At 38.0% G+C, this 25,900-nt stretch overlaps 1 protein-coding gene, 1 long non-coding RNA gene and 1 pseudogene across 2 annotated transcripts; 1 reads left to right on the top strand and 2 right to left on the bottom strand.

The window, feature by feature from the left end:
* Positions 1-824: 824 nt before the first annotated feature.
* LOC122088104 lies at positions 825-2,747 on the bottom strand. The gene is made up of 2 exons (XR_006142978.1): positions 2,689-2,747; positions 825-1,265 (listed from the first exon to the last, which is right to left on the bottom strand). It is a non-coding gene; the product is annotated as an uncharacterized LOC122088104 (long non-coding RNA).
* A 9,536-nt stretch (positions 2,748-12,283) lies between these two features.
* LOC122089744 (protein FAR1-RELATED SEQUENCE 12-like) lies at positions 12,284-12,847 on the bottom strand. Its single transcript, XM_042659436.1, has one exon. It carries the CDS (start codon positions 12,845-12,847, stop codon positions 12,284-12,286), a length of 564 nt encoding a protein of 187 aa, XP_042515370.1.
* A 3,009-nt stretch (positions 12,848-15,856) lies between these two features.
* On the top strand, positions 15,857-18,528 carry LOC122089743 (annotated as a pseudogene).
* The last annotated feature ends 7,372 nt before the right edge of the window (positions 18,529-25,900 follow it).

The following is a 25,900-nucleotide window of genomic DNA, read 5'->3' as shown; positions in this document are numbered from 1 at the left end:
AAACCACAAACCAGCAACACCAAAATCTGAAGTATTTCAATAAAATCATTATGCAACACACCACACAACCAACCTGTAGAATTCCAAGAATCTTGATGGATTCGAACCATAATACCCTGGGAAAAGTCCCAGGTGCTCTTCCATTTTTGAGCTAAAGATTCACCTACAATCTAAAAATGTTAGATTTCAAGAGACTATATGATGGATCATAGATTCATGGCATGCAATCTTTGTATGAGGAAAATCCTCCAAAAGGCTAACATATAAAAATCTGAGATTCTCACTCCACTACAACTGTAAGAAAACATAAGAATTGATGCCTTTACCTCTCACTGTCCTTAAAAAAGGAAAAAAAAAGAAAAAGAAGAAGAAGACACAAGTCTGCATTCCAAACCAATAGACCACCAGACTATCTGCAAAGAACCAATTCCATTTAAGAAAAGAAGACAACAATCACTCTGAAAGTGGAATTAAAAAATAAAAAATCTCGTGTTCACTGACAGAACAAATAAAGAAACAAGTAATCATTTATCAGAAAGTTGTTAAACCCAGAAGAACAACCAGGCCCTGAATCAAAATTAAACCCAGAAAATATTATGAAAACAATTGATCATGATTTCACACTTAATTTTCAATTTTTTGACATCCAGATGAGCAAGCGAACAGGGAAAGGAAGCTCCATCTTCCTTCATTCAAGCAAAGAACCACAGTCTTTGAAGCTGGCTCTGTTTCTGCCTCAACAACTTTTTTTTGCCGAGTGCTCAACAAATGTTAAATTAAAGAGATAAGCTCCAAATGTTATCCAACTTCCTGCACTCAACATATACTTCAGCAGGTAGTTAAATTAAAGAGATAAGAAATGGGAGTTTACAACACCAGATGTATATAATAGAAATCCAGATGTTCCAAAACCATCTGGCAATAGAGTAGATTATGAATTAATAACAGGAAGAAGAAGAGATAAGGCCTGGAGGGCCTCAATCCTCATAGGTGCGGCATTCATCAGTAGCAGAGTTGTCCTTGCGGTAGGCCTCCAGTGGGTCGGTCTCCTCCTTTTGTCTAGCAAGGCTGGCTACTGCACTCACCTCTTCCACCTCATCTCACGCCGCTGCACACTCCCCGCTTGTTGGGTCACCTGCACACGCCTCCTCTGCACCCTTTATGCTCTCCGTCACCTTCTCCGATATCCTCTCTGGTGCAGTCCTCATGTACATGCGACCACCTCCTCTCCCTCCCAAGTTTTGTTGCTGTTTCATGTTCATGTTCTGTAAACTGCTAATTACTTGGCTAAAATTAAGTAAAAAGAAAACTAAACAGTAAATATATTAAAGTAAAATGTCAACGGAAATCAATGTATAGTACTCATATCATTAAATAGTACATAATAGATAGATATAACAGTTTCCAATTTCAGCAGGTTTGGAGTGCTTGGACCACCTAAGGCATTCAAAGGAATTCAACCTAAGGGACTCAAAGTCTTCTGAACTCTAGAAATCAATCCCTCCTATTTGAGCGACCCACTGCATTTCTGGATTTTCTAGGCTATGGGTTTGAATATATCCTTGTTGAAGTAATGTTTGGAATACTTTAAAACAATTTACAAAGCCAGTTTGAACTAACCTAAAGCAACCTCCTCATCCTCCTTTTCATATCTTCTGCACCACCCCCCCCCCCAAAAAAAAGAAGAAGAAAAAAACTCCCCCAATCCCAAAGATCACAGGTCTGGACGTTTGGTTGTGGTTGTAGTAGAAATTCCAGTTTCTGATCCAACCAATTGCCCAACTTGGTTGGGTACACGGGAAAATTTATCCTTATAAACTCAAAGCACCACTCCCAAGTCCCAACGGACACACCAATTAGGGTCAAGTCAGCACAGCTGGTTGATCGCAAGCATCCAAGTTCTTACCCCAGAAAATCTGTTACTGACTACAAACACTAAATTTCTTTCTTCCTTTCACTGTTTTCAGTTTAATACAACTCCATACAAAAACTTTCATTTGGGAAAAAAAAATTAAAAGAACTCCATAAACAAACTAATTTTCTATCTAACATATTCCTATTAACCATTGATCTCCTAGAACAATAAGATTGTTATCCATAAATCATAGTTTTGATGTCTCAGAGAACATCCAAAAGACAATTAATATAGACAGCTAGCTACCCATCATAATTCACCACAACTCATGTCCCAAAACCCAACTTCATGGTCGAGAACACATACGAAAGCTTCCTCGGCTTTTCTCAGCACATCCTCTGATGCCTTCTCAAGACAGTTCATACTCATGTTTTTAGGTACATCGGTTCATACTCATCAATCTATACCAATTTGGTTTATGTTTTTAACATATTGATGTAGATTATCAATTAAATTTTAAACATACGAGTGAATTTGAGAAAAATGTGATGACACCCTATCAAACACATCTAACAGAAAGCAAGATGTTGAAAAACCATTAATCCGGTTCTCAACTTGTAGAGAAAATGTAAAGAGAAAAGAGGAATCTAAAAAGAGAGAAGGAGGGGAAAGGAGGCCATTGACTACAAATTACCACCACCACCACTCGAACTGCAACAAGAATTTGTTGTTTCTGCAATCTTTTAAGCAGACCAGAACAATATAAATGGGACATCTTTAGAGTCAGCCACTAATGAGATAACAGAACAAGAAAACAACATTATAAGCATTACCTTAGTAAATGGTCTATGCAGATGGACTCGAGTGGTACCATTCAATATTGGGAGGATCTACAAAAGAATCAACGACTTGTTATGATACTAAGATATGGCATATCAATATAATTAAAAGAAAAAAAAGGAGGGAAAAAACAAAGCACTACTGTAATGCCCCGGCCCCATTAACCTGGCACAATATTGTTCCCTTTGGTCCATAGGTCTCAAGGCTTTAAAACATGTTGTGCCATGTTAAAGAGACTAAAGGTTATTAACTAGCCCAGTAATCTCTCCCTAGGCTATGTGAGACTAAACTTTGCAGACCCTCACCTATCTCCCAAACTGCTTGGTACTTGTCGTATTCATGGTGGGGACACTTCACCGATCTCCTAAGCGAGTCTGGTACTTTTCGTATTCTTGGGTTGTCACACTTCCCCCCTTTTTGGCACAACTTCCCCACTGTGGCCCCATATGCTGTCGAGGTCGGCTTTGATACCATTTGTAACACCCCGGCTCCATTAACCTAGCATAATATTGTCCTCTTTGGCCCATGGGCCTCAAGGCTTTAAAACTCGTTGTGCCATGTTAAGGAGGCTAGAGGTTTTTTAACTAGCCCAGTAATCTCTCCTTAGGCGATGTGGAACTAAAGTTTACAGACCCTCACCGATCTCCCAAACCCCCTGGTACTTGCCGTATTCTTGGTGGGGACACCTCACCGATCTCCCATGCAGGTCTGGTATTTATCGTATTCTTAGGTTGTCACAATTACTGTTCAAATCTATTTGCATTGGTCAATTAAGCAACTGGGTATTTGCATCCACGGTATTTGCATTAACCTAACAGATTTAGAGGCTAATTTTTTTTCAATGTTAGTGATAAATAAGAAATTAAAAAACTACTATAATTATTTACCAATAACATGTGAAGAAGAAATATAATGACTCTCACCCTACTACTGTTGTAACCCGACAGTCACTGAGAGGGGGGTGAATCAGTGAGTCTAATTTCGATCCCCAAAACCTATCCGATATCTGACACGGTAAACCCTGATACACCTATCCCTGTACCTATCCCTGTACCTATCCCTGTTTGCACACAGTCGTATGCACACTCAGCCACTCATAGGCAGTTCCAAGTGTGCATACCCATTCGGCATTCCACGCACTTCAATATATATATAATACAAACAAGAAGCACACCCAAAACACAGGATTTTTATGAGGTTCGGCAATTTGCCTACATCCCTGGAGTAGTGCCTGCAAAGGCTTCTTACCTACTCAATACACTACTTTTAACTGCACCCACAGCCGGGAGCACCAATACCCAATTTTCTCAAGCTGAAGCTGAGATGACACTCGCAGTGTTGGTACAATATGTAGCACCCACTACACGAGAGCACCCACTCCTAGTGCTTAGCACCCACTAAGCACTTAATAAAGAATATAATAAATTTAAGCTTATATCAATGCCCTACAGTCAAGCCCTGCCTAGCATATACATCCATAACTAGCTAGCATGCTTACAGTTCATCCACAACTAACCTAGTATGTATACAATTCATCCAAAACTAACCCTAGTATACATACATATCATTATACATGCATATAACGTAAATCCCAAGGTTAGGGAATCTCATAACCAGTTGCCTGGGATGACTGAGAACTTACACTAACAAGTTTGGTGTTCACACCTTCTCTCCCCTTTGGCTCGTTGCTCTTCAAAGCAAACACAAGCAAACCCTCACTTGCTTTCTTCTCTTCCTCTTTGGCTTTGAGTCAATGCATCATTAACACACCTCAACCACCTTCTCAAACTCCCATTAATGGAGTAAAAAAAACTCCCATTGAGCAACAAAACCCATTCATGGTTCTACCAATAAAGGGGGAAGCTCCTCTCTTCATTCGTCTTCTTCCTTTAGCTTAGAAATAAGATATCATCAATAAAACTCAACTACCCTTCTAAACCACTATTAATGGAGTGTAAAAACTCTCACATGAAGCCTTCAAGCTCTTCAATGGTCAAAAATGGAGGGAAGAGTTTTATACACAAAATCCATAGCCTTACACTCTCTGAAACCCTTATTTTTCTTCTTCCAATGTGTAGAGCTTGAAAATATAAAGAAGCTGCAACTTGAATGGACGAATTTGGCTCTGTGGTTAGGGAGATATGGCCACTTGAAGTTAGAGCAATGAGATAGCCTGAAATAGAATCTTCGTAGAAGTGGCGTAGGCTACGCTAATGGCGCACGCAATAGAGGCGTAGATCTGGCCGTAAATCAAGAATCAAATCATCTTTTATTCTTAACCATCCAATTAAACCAACAGACAATAGATCTAAACTATAGGATTTGAATCTCACAAAGTCAAAGATGAAATCTGCGTGACACAGGTGCTGACATCATCAAATGCATTGTCGAGCTAGGATTGGTTGGTGCTGACACATCACATAGTGATGTTAGTTTCTTTTTCATAAAGCACTAATTGCTTTTGACCGTAGGATCCTAATCCATCAAGATTGGCTTCAATCAGATCTCATGAGATCTTTGAAATTAGGATCTTCATGATGCCTTCTATGCACATACGAAACACCATAGCACGGCTTGATCAGGTGCAATGCCAAATCATCAAGACTTATGCACCTAACCAATGGGTGATCTCATGATGGCATCTGGTCCGTCACTTCAGCGCTCAAGCTCAGCAGCCTTTGGATGGGAATAAGGGCTATGTGGCTTCATCTGAACCATTCATTCTACAACACTATACTCCTTTTTATTGCATCAAGCCCCTACCTCCATATATTTCAGTGCCAAAAATCCCTTATTAACTCAGACCTTTAAAATCTTAAAATTACATAAAAACCCCTAATATTTCAAAATTAAAATCTGTAAAATCCACCCAACACCGAGAGTAACTGGTGATTTTGCGGTTTGGATTTTCGAACCAACTTCATGGAAATATATGTAACTTTTTCATACAATTTCCAATCGAGATGAAACAAAGTGCATTAGAACCTTGACTGGATGCTCTACAACTTTCTAGAAGACCCAATCATCTGACTCAGCCATATAAAATGACTAAAATACCCATAGATCTATTTAAGGCCTTATATTCCTCATACAGAATCCAAATGCGACGAAATTAGAACCATTGGAAAGATCGGATTTTTGTCGTATCGTTACATGGAGAAAAATTCTTCCAAAAAATTTATCTTCAATGTCGAAACTACCCTCTGTAGGTATCATAGACCTCCGTCGGGATCGCGATATGGCGCATAGTGCGTGTACACACGCTGGGGTTCTACCCTAATGAGATGAGATAGTATCCCCTGGTCATCAAATGCCAAGGGGGGGACACACGTTATGGGTAAAAGGGAGTCGCCACCTAGAAAGGGTCTAGGACCCATAAATGTCTCCCCCAATTAAGGGAGAGAGACTAATGACTCTGATGGATAAGGCTGGTTTGCACCAAGATTCTGGACAAGTGTCAAGTGACAGACTGGGAAGGTGTTAGGCACCCAGTCTGCCCGGCCCTAAGGCCGGTCTCTTTTTGTTTAACTAAAATTTGTTTGTACCCTACTAACTAGTCCTAAATCTAGGTCACTGAAAACCCTAAACTAAGTATCTAAGTATGACATGTGAAAACCCTAAGCCAAGTGTCTAAATTATGCTAGCTAGGTTATGATGCAAATAATGAAATGATTATGCTAATTAAAAATTAAAAACCCTAAATGATTTAATTGATGTATTATGAGTCTTAGATTAAGCTAATTAAATAAGCCTAGACCTAGGATTAGTTGAGCAATTTGTGAAACCCTAAATTGAACTAACTCGATAAATTGAGCCTAACCTAGATGGACGATTAATGAATTTATAAAATCCTAAATTGAATTAATTAAAATGATTAATCATAATCCCTAATAATTTGTGAAATGAATTATTGCAATCCTAATTAATCTATTAATCTAATAGGTAAGAGATTTTTAAAGAAAGACAAAAACTTGAATTGAATGGTGAAAGCTACCCAAATCTAACTATTTCAGATGGAAGTTTTGAAAACCTAATCAATCTAATAATTTAAACAACTAAAACCGAATTTTAAGAGTCAATTAAATGCATTATGAACCTTAATTAATATAATGAGTTAAGACTTTATTTAATTAAATATTAAAATAATTATTTAATTAACTACCTCAATCTAACTATTATGTTAAATATACAATGGTTGTAAATATCCCACGTGGTGATATGAGTGAGAAGTGGACAAAATATGAATACTAGCTAACCTACATGCATGAGAAAAATGAATTGATTTAAACAAAACAAAAAAAGAGAATCGTTAAGTATCAAAAACATGTTAATAAACACGAAGCATGGCAAAAATGACATTGACTAACCTATCTAAATCTAATGATTATCAATATGGCAAGATATCCGAATCTAAATTAAATACACAATTAATTCTAAAGGGACCCACTATTTGAGATAAAAAGAAATGGACCGAAATGTGTTCATTTTTATCAACCCGAAAACCCAAGAAACGCACCTAAGGCTAAGAGCCGGTTTCAGGGGGGCCAGCCACGCCCTTACTAAAATACGCCCTAGACTATGTCCCATACATTATTTAGAGGGAAATAAAATGAAATCATTTGATTTTAAATTTTAAAATTAGGGGAATACCAACCCTAAGTTCTAGGACTAGATACATTACAGACCTGAAATCAAACCAAAATGGATAAAAAAAAAGGGAGGGGAAAATTCCACATAGAAAACATAAATGAAATAACAGGTTGTGGGCATTACAAACATGGACTATCTAATCAGAAAATTAAAGAAATAACAGAAAAAAAGAAAATAAAATAAGAAGAACTAAAAAGGAGGAGAAAGGTGAGTTGCAGGTTATTAGTTGCAGAAGCAGGGAAGAAGAAGAGAAAAAGAAGAAGAAGAATAAGAAGAAGAAGAAGAAGAAGAAAGGAGGAGAAAGGTGAGTTGCAGGTTTGGTTAAGGAAAAAGAAAGGAAGGAGAAGGGAGTGGATAGGGTTCGGCCATGGTAAAAGAGAAAAGAAGAGAGGAAGAAGAAGAAGAAAAAAAAAAGAAGAAGAAGAAGAAGGAGAAGGGAGTGAGTTGCAAGTTCGGTTAAGGAGAAAGAAAGGAAGGAGAAGATGAGAAGAAGAAAAAGAAGATGAAGGTGGGACTGGTTTTCTGCTACAGGGAAGAAGAAGAAGGAAAGGAAGAAGAGCTGGGGAAGTGGGTTCCGTTGCTGCAGATTTGGAGGAAGGAAGGAAAAAGAAGATGAGAAGGGGGGTTTTCTGCTACAAGTAAGAAGAAGAAGGAAAGGAAGAAGAGCTGGGGGAAGTGGGTTCGGTCGCTGCAGATTTTGGGGGAAGGAAAGAAAAAGAAGATGAGAAGAAGAAGAAGAAGAAGGAAAGGAAGAAGAGAGGGTCAGCTGTTGTTGTTTAAGGGTTGCAGAAGCAGGAAGAAAAAAAGAAAGGGAAAAGGAGAAGAAGAAAAAGTGGTGCTGCAGGTTTCAGTTGTGGAAGAAAAAGAAGTAGCAGGAGAAGAAGTGAAGGAGGTTCGGTGGCTGTTGTTTAAGGGTTCCAATGGCGGCAAGGAAAGAAGATAAGGTGAAGAAGAGATGGGAGAAGAAGAAAGGGTTTGAGATCCTAATCTAAGGGCTTATGTCTAAAGACCAAAAATGAATAAAAAATAGATCAAATCAAACCTACTTATTAAGTGAGTATATTAAGCCACAAATGAAACCGATTAATTGAATAAAGATATAACAATAAAAGAAAGCAAAACAAATGAAAATGAAAAATAAAATGAATTAGCAAAAGCAATGGATTGGACCCAATGACCCAAATCAAACTATATTGAACCCAATTAAAGCAAGATAAACCCAATTGAACCAGAATCAACTAATTCACGTTTAATAAACCATACTAAACCAAATTAAAGCTAATTAAACCTAATTTATTAAATTAGATAAACCAGTTCTAAATTACAATTGGGAGAAGAAAAATACCTTAAACCCAGCTTTAATAAAGAAACAAAGGGAGATAACCCTTGTGCTTCAAGCCCCAAATCGAACCGAACCGGACTAGATCTCCCGGCTCAAGGAAGGATTAATATGTTAAACTTTTAGACTTGGAGAATATTTGATTTTAGAGGGAAGAAGTTAGCCAAAACCTTGATGGGGCCATCCTCTCTCCCAAATTCTCAATTTTTTCTCCCTTTTTGGAAGAGAGGAAGGGCTATACTTATAGCCTTGGGGTTTGAGACAATTCTTTCTTATTTCCGATGTGGAACTAAAAAACTAGAGAGAATTGTTCAAAAAGGCTTGCTTTTGGACAAAGGGGTTTGGGCGCCATGTGGCACTCCTTCGTTGCTCAGAATGGAATCTGATACCGAACTTTGGAGTCAATTTCCAGGGGTCATATCTTTCAAACCGTTAGTCAGAATTCGATGTGTAATATATCGTTATAAAGCTCAGTCCGAGCACTATCCAATGATGTGAGACACGATTGTGGTCTCGACTGAGAAACTTTACAAAAATATGCATAAAGTAGGGACCCGGATCATATAATGAAAGAGAGAATCAGGCATCGATTCGCATAGTTCTCGCATCAAAGTGTAATGTCCGACTTGAGGGGACAAACAAGAATAATCCACAACATCAAATTCTAATTTCTGATAACATTTTCTCTTGAAAGCTTATAGAAAAAAAATGGTCATTTTCTACTCTAAGCTCGAAAATTCTCCAAGTCTAAAATGTCCAACATGTAAATTCTTCTTGTGTCATCATCGCCGGGGGGTGATAAAATTAGGTGTCTAAACCCTGGACTGCCACAAATGCCGTAACTTCTTCATACGGTATCGGAACGCAATGAAATTAGAGGCATTAGACTAGAAAAATTACAATCTATTTCTTTTATGAGAAATAATCTTCCAAAAATATCATTTTCACTGTCGAAAATGCCCCCGAGCATAAATAGGCCAATTTTTCCAGTTTTGACCTAGAAACCCGTACCATCAACCATAGATGTATCAAACCACTCCATGCATACCATGCGACTCTGTTGTCTCACCGGTGATACTGGACACTGCCAAGTCATCACTTTTGGTAATGTCACCCAAACTGGCCATATCATCACCACCATTTGGCCGGGTTGCCAACAAGGCAACCATAAAACAACAATCTCCCCTTTGGAGTTGTTGGCAACCACCTCATTACCAATATACTCCAAAACTTTGATGAATAACTCTCTTCCCATTTAACAACAAATACAAAGGATGGAACCAATGGACTCCCCCTGAGTCCAATATGGGGGTAGCAAAATCATGCAACTTGCTCCCCCTCTCCCAATGCCCCTAGTGCTTGGGATGAACCAACACTCCCAGTTTCTGTCTGAGGAACTCAAATTGATCTTTGGGAAGTGGTTAATTAAAGATATCATCCACTTACTCTATTATGGGAACAAACTCCATCCTTACTTCACCTTCCATCACCTTGTCTCTCAAGAAATGATACCGGATGGCAATGTACTTCGTTCTAGAATACATCACCAAATTCTTGGAAATGTTGATAGCACTCGTATTGTCACAATACAGTGGCACTGCCTACTCAACCTCCACACTCAAATCCTTCAACATCTGATTCATCCACAACACTTGTGTAAAACAAGATGTAACTGTAATGTATTTTGCCACTGCAGTTGAAAGAGAGACTGACTCTTGTTTTTTACTGTGCCATGCCACCAAGCTGCTCCCCAAATAAAATGCACCATCACTGGTGCTCTTCCTGTCATCCACACATCCGGCCCAATCTGCATCTGAAAAAGTTGACAAACTGAAGCTCTTGACTTTTGGATACCATAACCCAAACTCACTAGTCCCCTTCAGATATCTTAAAATTCTCTTCACTGCTGCCACATATGTCTCCTTTGGTCCTGCTGAGGGCTTACCATTGCTCGTCACTTTATACCCTATACCATTGCAACCCGAGCAATGTTGAGCCCTTCTGTTAGAGAATTCTCTGTGACTGACCTCAAAAGAGAATTTTTAAGTCTCCTCTCGTTGTAGAGCACTATCTTGGATCCACGGTAGAAGGACAGTCCTGATTCAAAGGTATGTCAATGCCGTTATGTGATCCCAAATTGTAAGTAAAAGACCCAATAGCTGGAAAATTTCAACATCTCCTCTAAACCTTCACTCAAAACTTTAAGTGCAACATCGAACCTCTCTTAGGATAGAGATCCTTCAATGGCTATCCGGTTAGCAATGTCATAAAGTTTTCACACATGTAGGGGTAGTTATTCAGATGAGTCCTCAACAGGTCCACTCCCACTGCTATCATATAGGGCAGATTTAGACCATCTAGGCAAAACATATTGTTGGGAAATGTAGAATCTATTAGTTTTCACATACACTTTAAGTATATGCCTGCAGAGTAAGCCTTTCTGCTCGAACATCTTGCAATCACAAGTGATAATTTTGGCCTCTTAGTTGTCCAGCACATAGTGCACATTATTCTCTTGATCCCCATCCATCGAAAATACCTCATACCTCTTAACTGAGATCTCCCAATCAAACTTCCTGAACTCAAGACCAAAACATGCATACCACTCCTCCATAAAGACCTTGAACACCTTTGTCGTATAAACATTTGCGGCTTGCTTCTCAATTTTATGGGATGTATGACAAGAAGGAGTTGAGGTGATGCAACAGAAGTCTGCCTTAGCTTCTTTTCCCGTCTTTTCTTAATAGCCTCTTCATATTGTATCACAAATTCATTAATTGGGGTGGAAGGTGTGAAGAAACCTTTAAAGTAATTGTTCATTGACTCCGCTCTTTTTATCATGCTCAAACTAGCAAAAAAAGTATCAACATAATAACATGACAACCAATGCATGCATATTTTGTACTGCCTCCTCAACCACTTCTGCTCCTTTAAATTATACATCTGAATTATACTAAGCCATCTCGCCTCAAATTTAGATGGTGATTTTGAATCATTAATGCAGCTTTTATATACTGCTTTCAAATCTGCATATTTCTTAAATAAAGGCCTCATATGAATAATTCTGTGCTTCTCCAAATGCCATCCATATAGACGATGGATAGTAGAGGGAAATACATACCGGATAGCTCTTATTATCCCCAGATCTTCGTCAGCAAATATTATCTTTGGATGAATGTTGTGTATTGCTTGAAGCCATGTTTGAAAAAACCATATGAATGAATCTTTAGTTTCATCTGCTATTAAGCCACAACCAAACAATATACACTTCATGTGATGGTTAACACCAGTAAATGGAGCAAATTTTTATTGTAAGTTATGTTAAACACAATTACATCACTAAACCTCTTATATTGTTCTCGTGCATGACTATCTATCCAAAAAATCCTTGTCAACTATTGCTCCTCGTTGACACGGATTACATAAAAGAACCCTACATCTATAGTGTGCCTTCTATCTAAATAATTAATGGCTTGTTGACAGTCAACCCCTATAGACTTTCTCTACTTGGTCCTAAACATATTCTTGCAATGGTCCTCAGTTATACCAACATGTTGCTCTCCACCAGCCAACTCTTTTAGAATTATCATTATTAGGGATTATTTGACGCCACACCTCTGCAGGTGTTCCATTAGTTGCATTGTACTTCTAGTAACTTTTTGGTGTGATTGAAGTCTAAATGCATCATTCGGATTCACTGTTGGATGGTTGTGCTCTGTTTCACTAAGATCCACCACCCATTTTCCATTCCTGGACTTGATCCTCATTACGGCTTCACATTTGGTTTTCTTTTTTGCATAAGGTGTATAATTCAATCCCCTCTGCTGCTTATCGCTACACCATTTTTCACCTTGGTTTGCACAAACAAATGACCTAGCAAGGACATGATTATCAACTCTTGAGTGCTCCACACTAAATTTTCTTATTGAAAAACCCATCTGCCTTGTATAGTTGTTATAGTGGTTATATGCATCATCCTCAATCTTGAATCCCATGCCAACAAATGGTTCCAATTCATTAATGGAAGTTCTTAATTGTGGGATCTGATCATCCCCTTCCAAGCTCAAATTGACGGCTTGATCATTGCTAACCTCCTCTTTAGTAGACCCAGAAAATGTGCTGCCACCACCATTTTTCTTCCTCTTCGGGACTAGAATTATCATCATGGACATCATTTTCTTCTTCATTGGGTGTGCTATGATTCTCCCTCCCATTAATCAATTCATCACTCTGCCCAATTGTATTATGGTCCATTCGATTGTTTTCCAAATCAAATACTTCATATGCATATGAAACATAAGTAGTACTACTCGATAAAGAAACATGACCCGCTAATGACTGCTTCTCTAACCAATTCCTTTCCATTTCCCCAAAAAATAAGTTATACTGCGGAAACCTGTAATAAAGATGACTAAATGATTTAATAGTGAAAAAATCGCAATAATTAATTTTGTGAATTCATGAGCTTAATAATTTAACTACTAGTTTGGCTATCAAAGAAATTTGATTCATAGTAATTGAACAATGCTAATCTTCACTAAAAACAACAATAGCCTCTCCAACCCTTGCACCAACACCACTACTTTTTTTTTATTTATCAAACTACTCACATTTTCTACCTATGTCATACACCTTCACTTTCAGTTCTATCATGAAGTTTCAATTGGAAACAGAGGTTGAATAGAAAAATAAAAATTCACTTTTAACAAATAATCAATTCAGGAATGAAAGATAATATAAAAATTTTGAAAGGAGGTAATGGTTACTTGTAGAAGGAAATAAAAACCACTTCTTCAATCAGGATATTGGTAGAGCCCTATTCTGCTGAGTTGCTGAACACTAAAACAGTGGTATGAAACAGAAGATATGAAGAGAGACGGATACGTCTAGAAAGAGAGCAAGGGATGTGGAGAAAAAGAACTGGAGAAGTTAAAAAAAGACTAGGATTTAACAAAGAACTAAAGCAAGCTTGTGTAGACAACCAATGATCTAACTACAATTGAAAAAAATTAAAAAAATAGTAGCAACAAAAGGACCTTATTTACAATTAGAAAGAGAGAATTCCATATAGAACAGTAGCATGCAAGTTTTTGTCCATTTATAACCAAGCCTATTTTGCTATTGTTCCCATTGTGTGTTTTTATGGACCCCATATAACCCCTACTTGTGTGTAACTACAACATTCTTTTACCATTTAGCTTGATATACCAAATAAAACTGTTAGTCACATGTCTTCATATCATTCACAAAATATAAGTTAGGTATAAGAGGGAATTGAGTTAGTTCTTTTAAATTTATCTTCTCTAAAGTTGCACTCAAAGACTACTATTAGTTTTAATAAATACGTAAGAAGCTCTTCTGACTTAAATTAATACATAGAATATATACATGAAATTTTTCAGAGAATAGAGGAACTCATTGCCTTGCCATGACTCAAATTAACATTAGAATTCCACCAAGTTCAACATTAGGATGACAATGCTGGAATTGAATATATCCTCCCAATGTACAAGAACAACAAACAACAATGTAAAGCTTCAAGCTATCTTAAAAATCTCCAAAACAAGGGGTAGAGTTGGTTTGATCTATCTATAAGAGGTCCATCATGGCTTCATTGCAAAAAATATTTAAATCTTATGATTTCAACCTACAAGCCTAAAGCTAGAAGCTTCGCATAACAATCAGTTAGAGAAAGAGGGGCAATCATTAAAATGAGAACCAGAGGAGAATCCGTTACCAACTAGCAAGCAACCCAATTAAGGAATATGTTGTGAAACAAGATAAATAGAATATGATGGTTTAATTACTTTTAAAAAAGCATAGTGGTCTCTATTTAGAAACACAATTCTTTTTCTCTATCACAATTAGTGACCTCATTCTCATTTCATCTAATTACAGTGGTTGAACCTAGAATATTAACCTAATACATGCAATTTTCTATAGTGAAATGCAAAGGAGATAATCTTCTTACCTTTACCAAACAGAGCCAACAGAATCTCAACCCTTAATTTATTTGCCCAACTGTACCAGGTACATAATTGCAACATTGATACAGTTCATCAAAATTCTTGACATAGACTTCTTTAAGTTCAGTCTCATCCCATCAATCATGCCCTAAAAGGGCGGTTTAAAAAGAGAAATTAAAGCAATTAGTTCAAGCTATTTTCCTACTAACATACACTACAAAACAACTGTATCATAAAAATGCATGCGCATAAACTTTTGTATTGCATATTGCATTTGGAACTAATGGGGTTTCTATAGCTATGTGGTACCTAATGTCAATAGAGTATTTGGGGACTATGTCAGTTAGACTAGCATCAGAGATGTCATAAAGATAGCCCTCAAAGAGGTCAATCAATCATTGCTGCCAATGATCAAGGGCCTTGGATGTGATATGTATAGCATTAGGTCCATCCATAAGCTCACTTGTCCGCTAGCACTATACTGAACAGAAGTAATACTTGAAAAAAAAAAATCACAACCTACCATCGTCTAAAAATTGTTGGACTTCGGAACTAAAGCTCAAGATACAAGAAATCTGACCATATAAAGGTAGGCGAATACTATGTACTGAAATAGAAAACCATTCAGATCTAAATGCTATGATGCATACTCACATTAGTTGCTGAGTATGAATTACTCAATTACTCATTATAATAATATGGTTTGTAGGAATTGTCAAATTGCCAAGTTTTGTCAAGTATGAAATCCAAGTCATGAAATACCCCAATGACTGATTGTTGAAAATTGGGACAAATGAAATCCAATTCATGAAGTGCTTATTTGCTCTACTTCCTTCCCCACTATAATTGAACCTAGGACCAAATCCTTCCCCAATAGATCTAGAACCTAACATAAATAATTATGCATAAAGAAAAGTTCACATCTATCTCACAATAAGAGGAATGATGTGGAAAGAGAGAGATGATGTAAATGACAAACAAGAAGAGTAATGTTTTGTTAGCCTCTCAGTCTTGTAGAGCTTTACTAATCAACCCCAAATTAATGGGTGCCAATTGCCTAAGAAAATGAATGGAAGATTCTGTACCTATGAGATGCTATTTAGAATAAAGGATAAGAAAATTAATGGAAGATTCTGTACCTATGAGATGCTATATAGAATAAAGGGATGGAGGTGTTGCCAACACATTACACAGTGCAGCTAAACCATGAAGACTGCAACATATGCATATGGTTCATCACATTGGAGTATTTCATTCTAAAATCAAGCTTCTCCCTAACTCTTTTGGGGTGGAAGTGTTGAAGTAGGCTAGCATGTGATAAATTTGTCATCTTTGTCTTTAAGACTACTGTAGTACTCTTTTATTTTCCCTCTTAATGCTCTTCAATTTTGTGTCTGATCAGCAATGCTCTTGTACTTTTTTATTTTCTCTCTTAATGCTATTCAATTTTGTGTCTGATCAGCTGTGTATTTCACTTCACGTATTAGTTTGATGGCATGGTTTGCTTTATCCTGTTCCTTTTGCACCAATTTTAAGTGTTACACTGTTATTTATGTAACTTGGACTGTACAGGAGGAAACAATTTGAGAGGCTATTGAAGATGTTGGATTTGAGGCAGCATTAATCGAGGAAGAGGTGAATGAGAGATCCCTGCAAACTTGTCGGTTATGCATAAAAGGAATGACTTGTACCTCTTGCTCAACAACTGTTGAATCAATTCTACAAGGTATTCAAGGTGTAAAGAAAGCCCGCGTTGCATTAGCAACTGAAGAAGCAGAGATCTATTATCATTAAAAGATTGTGAGCCATGGTTTTGAAGCCATACTTGTTATTACAGGGGAAGACAAAAGCAAGATACAGCTCAAAGTAGAAGGAGTACGCACTGATCATTCTATGAGGATGATCGAAAATTCTCTTCAAGCACTCCCAGGAGTTCAAGATGTGGAAATTGATCTAACAGTTGATAAAATTTCCATTTCTTACAAGCCACATGAAACAGAACTACGGACTTTCATCCAATCAATAGAGTCAACTGGATCCGGGCATTTCAAGGCAATGATATTCCCTGAAGGAGGGAGAAGAGATTTTCCTAGGCAAGAAGAGATTAAGAACTACTACAAATCCTTCCTCTGGAGTCTTGCTTTTACTATTCCAGTGTTCCTTACCTCCATGGTCTTCATGTATATCCCTGTTCTTAAGCAATGACTAGATGTTAAAGTAATCAACATGTTGAACATTAGAGAGCTTTTGAGGTGGATACTATCCACCCCTATGCAATTCATTATTGGCTTTTACACAGGATCCTATAAGGCATTATGCCATGGCTTTGCAAACATGGATGTTTTGATCGCACTGGGAACCAATGCAACCTACTTCTATTCTGTCTACTCAATGTTGAGTGCTGCTACTTCAGAGGAATTCATGGGCACAAATTTCTTTGAGACAAGCTCAATGCTCATTTCCTTTATTGTGCTTGGGAAGTTTTTGTAGGTTTTGGCCAAGGGGAAGACATCTGAGGCCATCACTAAGCTTATGGATTTGTCACCCGAGACAGCAACACTATTAACTCTTGGCAGTGAGGGAAATGTGATAGGTGGGCAAGAAATTGACAGTCGATTGATCCAAAAGAATGATGTGATTAAGATAGTGCCTAGTGCAAAAGTAGCTTGTGATAGTTTTGTTATATGGGGTCAAAGCTATGTCAATGAAAGCATGATAACAAGAGAATCCAGGCCAGTGGCAAAGAGGAAAGGTGATACTGTGATTGGAGGGACTTTGAATGAGAATGGGGTGTTGCATGTTCAGGTAACACGAGTTGGATCTAATAGTGCTCTTTCACTGATTGTTCGGCTTATAGAATCAGCACAAATGGCCAAAGCTCCTGTCCAGAAGTTAGCTGACCGTGTCTCAAAATTTTTTGTGCCTTTGGTGAGTATTTATAGTTCCCCCCCCCAACCCAAGTGGATTTCTTCCAAAATTTAGATCAGTTTCAAATTTCCGTTCTTCAACGTCAGAGACTAGTTGAAAATGCTTTGTTGTGTTTATAAATCCGATTAAGAGTAAGGATTAATAGTTCTCTTTTTTGAAGTGTATTTCATCATTCCGTGGATACTTCTTATTTGTCTAATTTAGGAGAGAGGAAAGAATGAACTATTCCATGTTCCCAAGCAAAATGCTTGAAAATCTTGAATCTTGATCGACAATTATTACTTGGTAATAATTTGTGTTATGAGAAGTAGAAAACTACACTTTCTGTCTTTGATCTTCCTGGTATTGTTGCACACAAGAAAATACATGTGTCATATATCTAAACTGAATCAGAACATGGCTGAATAGTAGGATCACAACATTCCTTCTTTTTTTTTTTTTTTTAATATTTTTTACCTGTCAGATTTTTACCAATCCAATAAGCTTTTTTTTGGCTCTCCCATGTAAATTTTAGAAGAAAGACTTTAGTATGGGCTGAGTCTAGCTGTCTACTTTTGCATATGTACTAATTATCAAACAAAACCACTTTGCTTTCCAAGCTTTTGGTGATTGTTCAACTTTGATTCTAGCAGGTTATTATCCTGGCATTTTGCACCTGGCTTGCCTGGTTTATAGCTAGAAAATTCAATGCCTATCCAAAGTCTTGGACACAATCCTCCATGGATAGCTTTCAGCTTGCTCTTCAATTTGGCATCTCTGTCATGGTCATAGCCTGCCCTTGCGCTCTAGGTATGGCAACTCCCACAACAGTTATGGTTGGCACTGGAGTTGGTGCTTCTCAAGGTGTACTGATCAAAGGAGGTCAGGCGTTGGAGAGTGCACATAACGTCAGTGTGAAAGATTTGACATCAGAATCTACTACATCTAAAAATCAATTGGTTTCTGATTAGGGAGAGAGATCATATTTTCAAGCAACAGAGGCAATACCTATAACAGCAAAAGTAGAAGGGATAATTATCTTAAAGGGGTTCTATTTGCAGCAGTAAGTTGGTTATCCCATTTGACCTCGGCAAGGATTAGGAGCTTGGTCTATGCAGTTTCTCACCATTGAGATTGGGAATGTTCTGCTCAGGAACTAAATATAAGCAATAGGTGAAATATAAATACATGAAAGATATATTTTTTCAATTCTTCATACCACAGAAGAACCCAGGAATCAATAAAGCTAAATTTCAATCACTAGGAGAAGATATACAAACATTGAAAGGATGCACGGCTAAAATGACTGACGAAATAAGCAATTCAAAAGGGTCTATCTTGCCTTTAGATCATTTTCTGTGTAAGCAAGCATTCCAGTCAATGCAATAAGATTAGTGATATGGATAATCATGCCACCTATAATAAGGGGAACCATTGGACTAGCACTTTCATTGAGCCCTTGTCTCTGTCACTCACACCAACAAAGTCCTTTGCACTTCTTCACCTATGAATAATAGCCCTCAATTTTTCTTTAATGTTGTTGTTTCTTTTTCAAATAAACAAGGTCAATATAAGACTCTTTGCCTTGGGTAGAAGGTTATTAGGTTGAAAGGATGGTTTGTGAAGCATAAACCTCTGTTGGGCACCACTCAGCTGCCACGTGTAAACATCCTTCTTGACTGAGTTCCAAGCCTATTCCATCTAACTTGCACTCTAATTCTATGGTTGCATTCAAACATTTGTGGGAAAGAAATAGAAGGCTATTCGATATAGGAAAGATTTTAGGGGGAATGGGAAGGCTGCTCATGAGTGTTATTTTGCCCAATTATCGGATCTGGAGCATGATCCCTTATGTCATATGCCCGATAATTTGGAAAGGAAAGAAATAGAAGGCTATTCGATAAACAATAAAGAAATCATAAAATCTATAGTTGAAGTTAGGAGTACTTAGCTCGAATTGAGATGAGTTCATGGGATCCAAGCTTGTCTCACTTTTTGGACCTAGAGAATGGAAGTTATGGAAAGCTAAGGAGCAAGACCTCATATACATTCTGCATAGTTAACAATATGATTACATTTCTGATAAACGTGAGCATTTTAAGCCAGAATTAAGGTTTTTTTTTATTATTATTTTTATTATTTTCTGTTCTTAAAGAGTTCTTAATGACGGCATAGGTAGTTCAGCTTAGGAGGCATGAAATAATACCAAAAATTCAAAACCAAACCCAAACCACTCACTATCATTGGTTGCCTTGTTTTACTTGAAATTCCCTCAATGAAGAAATTCAAGGATTTTCTTTATAGAGGAAATTGGATATGGTATACAATAAATGAGGGTATTGTTTATCGCGTATTCCATCACCATAAATAAATTAAAAAATCGAAATTCTGGCTTTCTTGCTTTGCTTGACTTTGCAATAGTAAGTTCAGAACAAGTGAAGGTGAATACCTGATTTCTATGTTCTATCTTCTTTTTCCATGGATTGCTTGGACCCAATTTGTGTGAATTGGCATTGTGTATTCTGAACTTGAGAAGTTAAAAAAATTCTGTAGTGAGGGAGACGGATCGTCTAGAAAGAGAGCAATTGATGGAGAGAGAAAAAATGCTATAGAGAGAGAGAGAGAAATCAATTGTCATTATCCTACTCTCCCTATTTATTTGGAAGGTTAGAAGTTGGAATGGTTACATATGAAGTGAGGCTGTCACTCACCCATGCTATGACGATCATAGCAGGTTAAAGATAAGAATGACAGTGATCTCTCCACCCTAAAAACTGGGAACCGGTTACAATATAGAAAATTAATTGATGGTTTAGATTAATTCTTATTAAATGGATAGTTTATATTAAAAGAAAGTGAAAATAAGATTGCAATACATACGTGCTGCTACCACTCGCCCCTATAAAAATTCCAACTACTTTTTTTGAATAAAATAGACTCTTTATTATGACTTAACAAACTGCTATTGTCAAATATATATATATATATATATATATAATAAATAAAAAAAAAAAACGCTACTGTACATGCATTTATGAATACCTTACCCCAAGCCCCTAATATGGTTGCCATAGGTCACCTGACAAGGTTTATGTAGGTCATATTTTGTCTAGGCCTGGTTTTGGGTTGAGATTGCTCCTTCCACTTGCCTGAGCTTGTCAAGAGCTGGAAAGTTGATAAATAGAAGTACATCTTGTTCATTAACATCTTTGAAATATTCTGCCGTAGTTTGGGCCAATCAAACCAACTCTCATACTAGCTTCCAGTGGTTCATTCATCTAACCCTTCAAGCACTTAAACCCGCTTGGATCACATCTAGAAAAATAAAAGCAGGGTGACAAGCAATGACACGATATGTGTGTCGTGGTACAAAAATCTGAGTACGTATAATCTTCTTCTGTCTGAAGAAATGATTCATCAAAATAATGAGTCACCCCTTCTGTTGATATGGATACATCTGAAATCACCAAATGCTCGGGAGTACTTCTATTCAATCCCTTTCCTTCTTGTTGCTAGAGAAAAAAATGTTGAACCTGATGCTCAATATATGGATTTGGCAAGTACAACTCTCTATTATCAATATACAATGCCATCACCAAAGAGCACTTTCAACCAATACAAATGAACCATCCACATATTTCCCTTGTAATCATTTTGAGATTTTAGGATTGTATCATTTTACAATATTTAAGTTTGATGTGTAGTTGTCATTTCACTGGTTCAGTATATAGTTCCTATGTTAAGCAATTAGAGGGAGGAAAAACAAAAAATAAATTATTAAAGATAAAGGAAATTATTGAGTACTTTAAGTATTATATATATATGCTGAATGTTGATTCATTATTTGATCCTTACATCAGACAACAAGATGGATTTTGTTAATCAATTTGAGGGCATGGCTCTTGTACTTCTGTTAATAAAAAAATATGCCTTACTTTTTTGTATAACCAATTTAATGTTTATAAGTGTTATTGCACGATTTTGAGTGACTTGAACCTTCACAACACAAGTCAGAAATTGGCCCAGAGGGAGCTCTGGGAGAAGGCTTCGATGCCAAAGTCTAGTCCTAATATTATCATTCTTACGTAGAGTATTTAGTCGATTGAGAGTCTTACCTATAAACCTAGTTGAGTATTCCTTATATAGGCAACTCGAGCTCTCCTCATTGGTCAAGGGTCTCTGGCATGCTCACGCGGGTCCTTGTCCTATTGGAGAGATTATCCTTCGGTGTGGCTGAGCTGGCCAGGCCTATAACGGTTAAATCAACCTGGGTTGGCTGTCTTAACGGCTAACCTGACCACGGTAAGGTTCTGTAATGATTAACTTAACTATGGTAGGTCCGAGGGTTAGATAACCGTGTGACCTTGGTTCGCTACCTTGGTTAGGCCTTAATTCAATTGTGTGTGTTGGGACCTTATGTGCGGGTAGGTCGTGAGGTCGGGAACCCCTATTGCTGGTTGAAGAGGTTGGCTCGTGCTTATGCTACGGCCTCTCGACCACTGACCGGTTAAATACCATATGGTATATCATATGCCCCCCACTCCTTTGAGCTCCTAGCATAGGAGGGGGGAGTATCACTGGCATCTGGGCATGTGGTTGGGTCTTCACATGTCTGGGAATGTTGGGTGTTTGGTTTTTTGATGCTCCCTCAAGTTTCATCTTCTTTGTAATATGCCCCCTTTATTTTATCCTCTCTCTCTCTCTCTCTCTCTCTCTCTCTCTCTCTCTCTCTCTCTTTTAATGGCGGCGATTTGACTGCTACTGCCATCTGGCAATAAATAGGAAAGGGAAGAGAGAGGCACATGTGTCGGTCTTCCATTGGTGTGAATGATCATGCCGTAGATCAGTTAGATCGTAGTCATCTGGGGAGTTGATGCCGTCTCATCTAACTAATGGCATGTTTTCCGAGACAATGTGTGTTTGTTATGGGGTTTTTTGAACTGGTGTGCTTCGATCAATCAAATGTCACCTTTTCTTTTAATCGAGGTGTCAATTGAGGAGTATATATAAGTTTTCCTTGCTTGCTTTTCTCTCTGGTTCCTTCTTCTTTGGATTACTTTGAGTTCCTATCTCCGCCAGTGGTTTCATCTCTGATCTTTGGTTCCTACAACGTCTTTGATACTTCTCCTCCGGTCTTCAGTTTGTGGGATTTGGTAAGCTATTCTTGTTCGCTTATGCTTTCTCTCTTCTTCTTTTTGTTTTAGTCCATGGAGTCAAAGATGTCAGATTCATCCGAGAGGTCCTCTGAGTTTGTTTTTGGGATGCCACATGGTTCCATTAGGGTGGTTTCTGGCTCTCGCCGTTCCCCGACGAAGAAGCCTGTTGCTTCTCAGAAAGCGAGGGCTAAATTTTCTTATGGGGTTCGCGATCCTACTGTCAGCTTATTTATGGGTGAAGTAGCCTCTAGGATCTCCCCATCTGATCTAGAGAATTTTTGTAAGGTTTATCATATTCCGAATTTTGTGGAGCTTCGGGTTCCTAAGGTGTTAGAGAGGGCTAGTCGTCCTCGGGAAGAGGAGATAAGTGTGTATGAGTCCTCCCTTCTCAATGGTCTGCGTTTTCTGTTTGCCCCTTTTTTCTATCAAGTTTTGAGGCAGTATAGACTTGTGCCCGTTCAACTGGTCCCAAACTCTTGGAAGAGCCACTTGGGTTTCTATGTGCGGCTGAGGGATCTGAAGAGAGAACCCACCCTTCACCTGTTTATTATCATCTATTGCATTTCTGCTCACAACGCCTTCCGCAGGTGGTTCTACTTTCATTGTCGTAAGAAAGAGCACCAAATTGTTTATGGCCTACCGACCTCGATCCCTCAGTGGAAGGACAATTTCTTCTTTGCTTGTCCTTCCCAACCATACAACATACCGACTAGGTGGTCTTTACTGAACACGGGGAAAGTGAACAAGAGGCCTACTCTTTGAGATGATGAGGAGAAAATATGACATCGCTGAGTCATTGTGTTTGAGTGGTCCTTGCGTCCCAATTGTCCCATGACCAATACCTATTGAGGTATGGTCTTGTTGGTGCCAAAAATTCAAAAACACGTGCCTGATGACTTGGTAGGGGCAATATTGGGTATAAAAGGAGAACGTGGGCTAGCTGTACCGGTCTATTACCCACGTATAATGTAATGCCAGCACACAGAGGTGGTTTAGGCGTGCCTATGATAATGAACACTAATGGTACAGGTGTCAATGACACATTGGAGGTACCACTTCATGGGAGAAGTGGGCAAGTGAAGTGAGTAATGGAGTGGTTAACTCTTGAAGTACATAAGGAGAGAAAATTGGCCAAGTTGAGGACAATCCACAAAATCAAACACAATCCAACTACAATGTAAATCTTTTCATTTTATGCTTTTTCTTTCCAGTATTTAGAATTAGAGATGGAGTAGAACTCTTACGTTCACTTCTTTTGAATTTTCAATCCACATAGTCTATCCACTAGGCTTTAGTGATTTGTATTCAAAACCCCTTTTGAGGGATATAACACGGTTTATTCTCTCATCCTTCTGAGGTTTTGATCGTTAAAAGTCCCTGGAGCTATCGTGGTAAGAGGAGAGCCTAAGTCGCTTGAGCGAAGTTAGGTTCAAAATTGAATCTGATCAGGAAGGATTCTAGCACACCCGCGCACTCACCGATACGGTCAACTGACCATTGCATAGGGAAGGATTTCATGCCAACATCTTTTTGGTATGCTCAGTGGGACACTTGTCAGCATGGTCATGCAATTTAGGGGCAACGAACACCAAGTCCCCCAGAAGTTTCTAGCCCAAACCTAGAAGTCGGACAATCTTCTGTAGGGCATCCATTAATGGTGGTCAAAGATGTAACTAGCTAGGTAGAGACCGCCATGCGGGTAACATCACGATCGATGGCCAAAGATATATACCAAAGGGTATCCTAGGAAGTGAATGACACACTTGATCATAAGTTTAATCAGATGATGGCATTTCTGGTGCCAAACACCCAGTCAAATATTCAGGTCAATCCCAACATAGCTTCTTCTAGCATTCCTCTAGGGTTTGGTGAGCAGAATCGAGCACTAGGAACAGTGATCTAGGAAGGGAACATTGGAACTAACCAATGACCACAGGTAATGTAAAATAACCCTGTGTACCAGCAAAGCTCATGGTATGCATCGGCCAATGCACCTGCTACCATAGTTGCAATAGGGGCAAATGCTCTGCCCATGGGTGGCTATCCCTACCATACCAGTTACTAAGGTGTTAGGATTTAAAATGTAACCGCAAGCGTATGAATTAGTGTAGCTACGGGTCGAACACAGGGAGAGCAACCACTTTATTTTTGCTTTTTTAATAATGCGAAAGTGAACCGATTAATGATTGTGATCTAATTCTAACTACTGTCCTAAACATATGTATCTAAAACAACGTTCTAACCATTCGTCATCTAAGAATTTAAATACGCAAGCCACACAATTAAAATTAAATAAATAAATAATTGAAAATAAACAACCCATGCAATTAAAAAGCAATGAAGGAAAAAAATGATGAAATAAAAATAATGTAAAAGAAAAGGAATTAATTGGAGAGAGACTCACAAGTAGGTTTCTCTACTTAGTCCGAGGGATGCTTCATAATATGAGCTTCCCTACTTGACCAGAGAGTCACTCTTAGAAGGGTTACTCTACTTGGCTTTAGGGAAAGGAAGGCAATTAAAATAAAAACAATAAAATGATGGTTCTATGGCTAGGAGGAGCAAAGCCAACACATACACTAGCCATGAACCTTGGGAGAAAGGGAAAGCAATAATGTAATGACTGAAATTAAAATCCTAAATTAAGAAATAAAGGGTAGTTAGAAGAGGGAATGAGAGGGGGGAGAGAAGACTATTGAAGAAGCCTACCTACCTGAATCAATGCTTGAACTTGAAAGCTTGGGTGATTTGAGATACTGCCAACCCTAAAAATCAGATCTGGAATGAACCAAATCTGATATTTCTATGCCTAGAGAAAACAAATCTTGACAAAAAACTGAATTTGAAAAAGAGATGCTCCACGGCTTGTGATCTTGTCACCTAGATCTAAGCCTAGAACTATAACTTAAAAATTACAACTCAATTGAATAAATCATAAACATAAAAGGCTGAATAAAAATAAAAGAGTGCTTGCATTAATTGAAATAAAAAGCTATTATAAAAGTGATTAAAGCAAAAACAAAGAAGAACTAAAGCTAAAGAGAGTGAGAGAGGGAGAGAGAGAGTAACTAAAAAAAAACCCTGGAAGAAGAATGAAGTGTCTCCCCTCCTCTTTCATGAGTTGTATTTATAGCGAATGGGGAGGTAGGGTAACAAATTTCTCTTTCCTAAAAGGGGGAAGCCCACA

Source organism: Macadamia integrifolia, chromosome 9 (assembly GCF_013358625.1).
Source record: "Macadamia integrifolia cultivar HAES 741 chromosome 9, SCU_Mint_v3, whole genome shotgun sequence".
Lineage (NCBI taxonomy): Eukaryota > Viridiplantae > Streptophyta > Magnoliopsida > Proteales > Proteaceae > Macadamia > Macadamia integrifolia.
The sequence above is the reverse complement of the archived record's forward strand: the minus strand, read 5'-3'. Positions and strand labels throughout refer to the sequence as shown.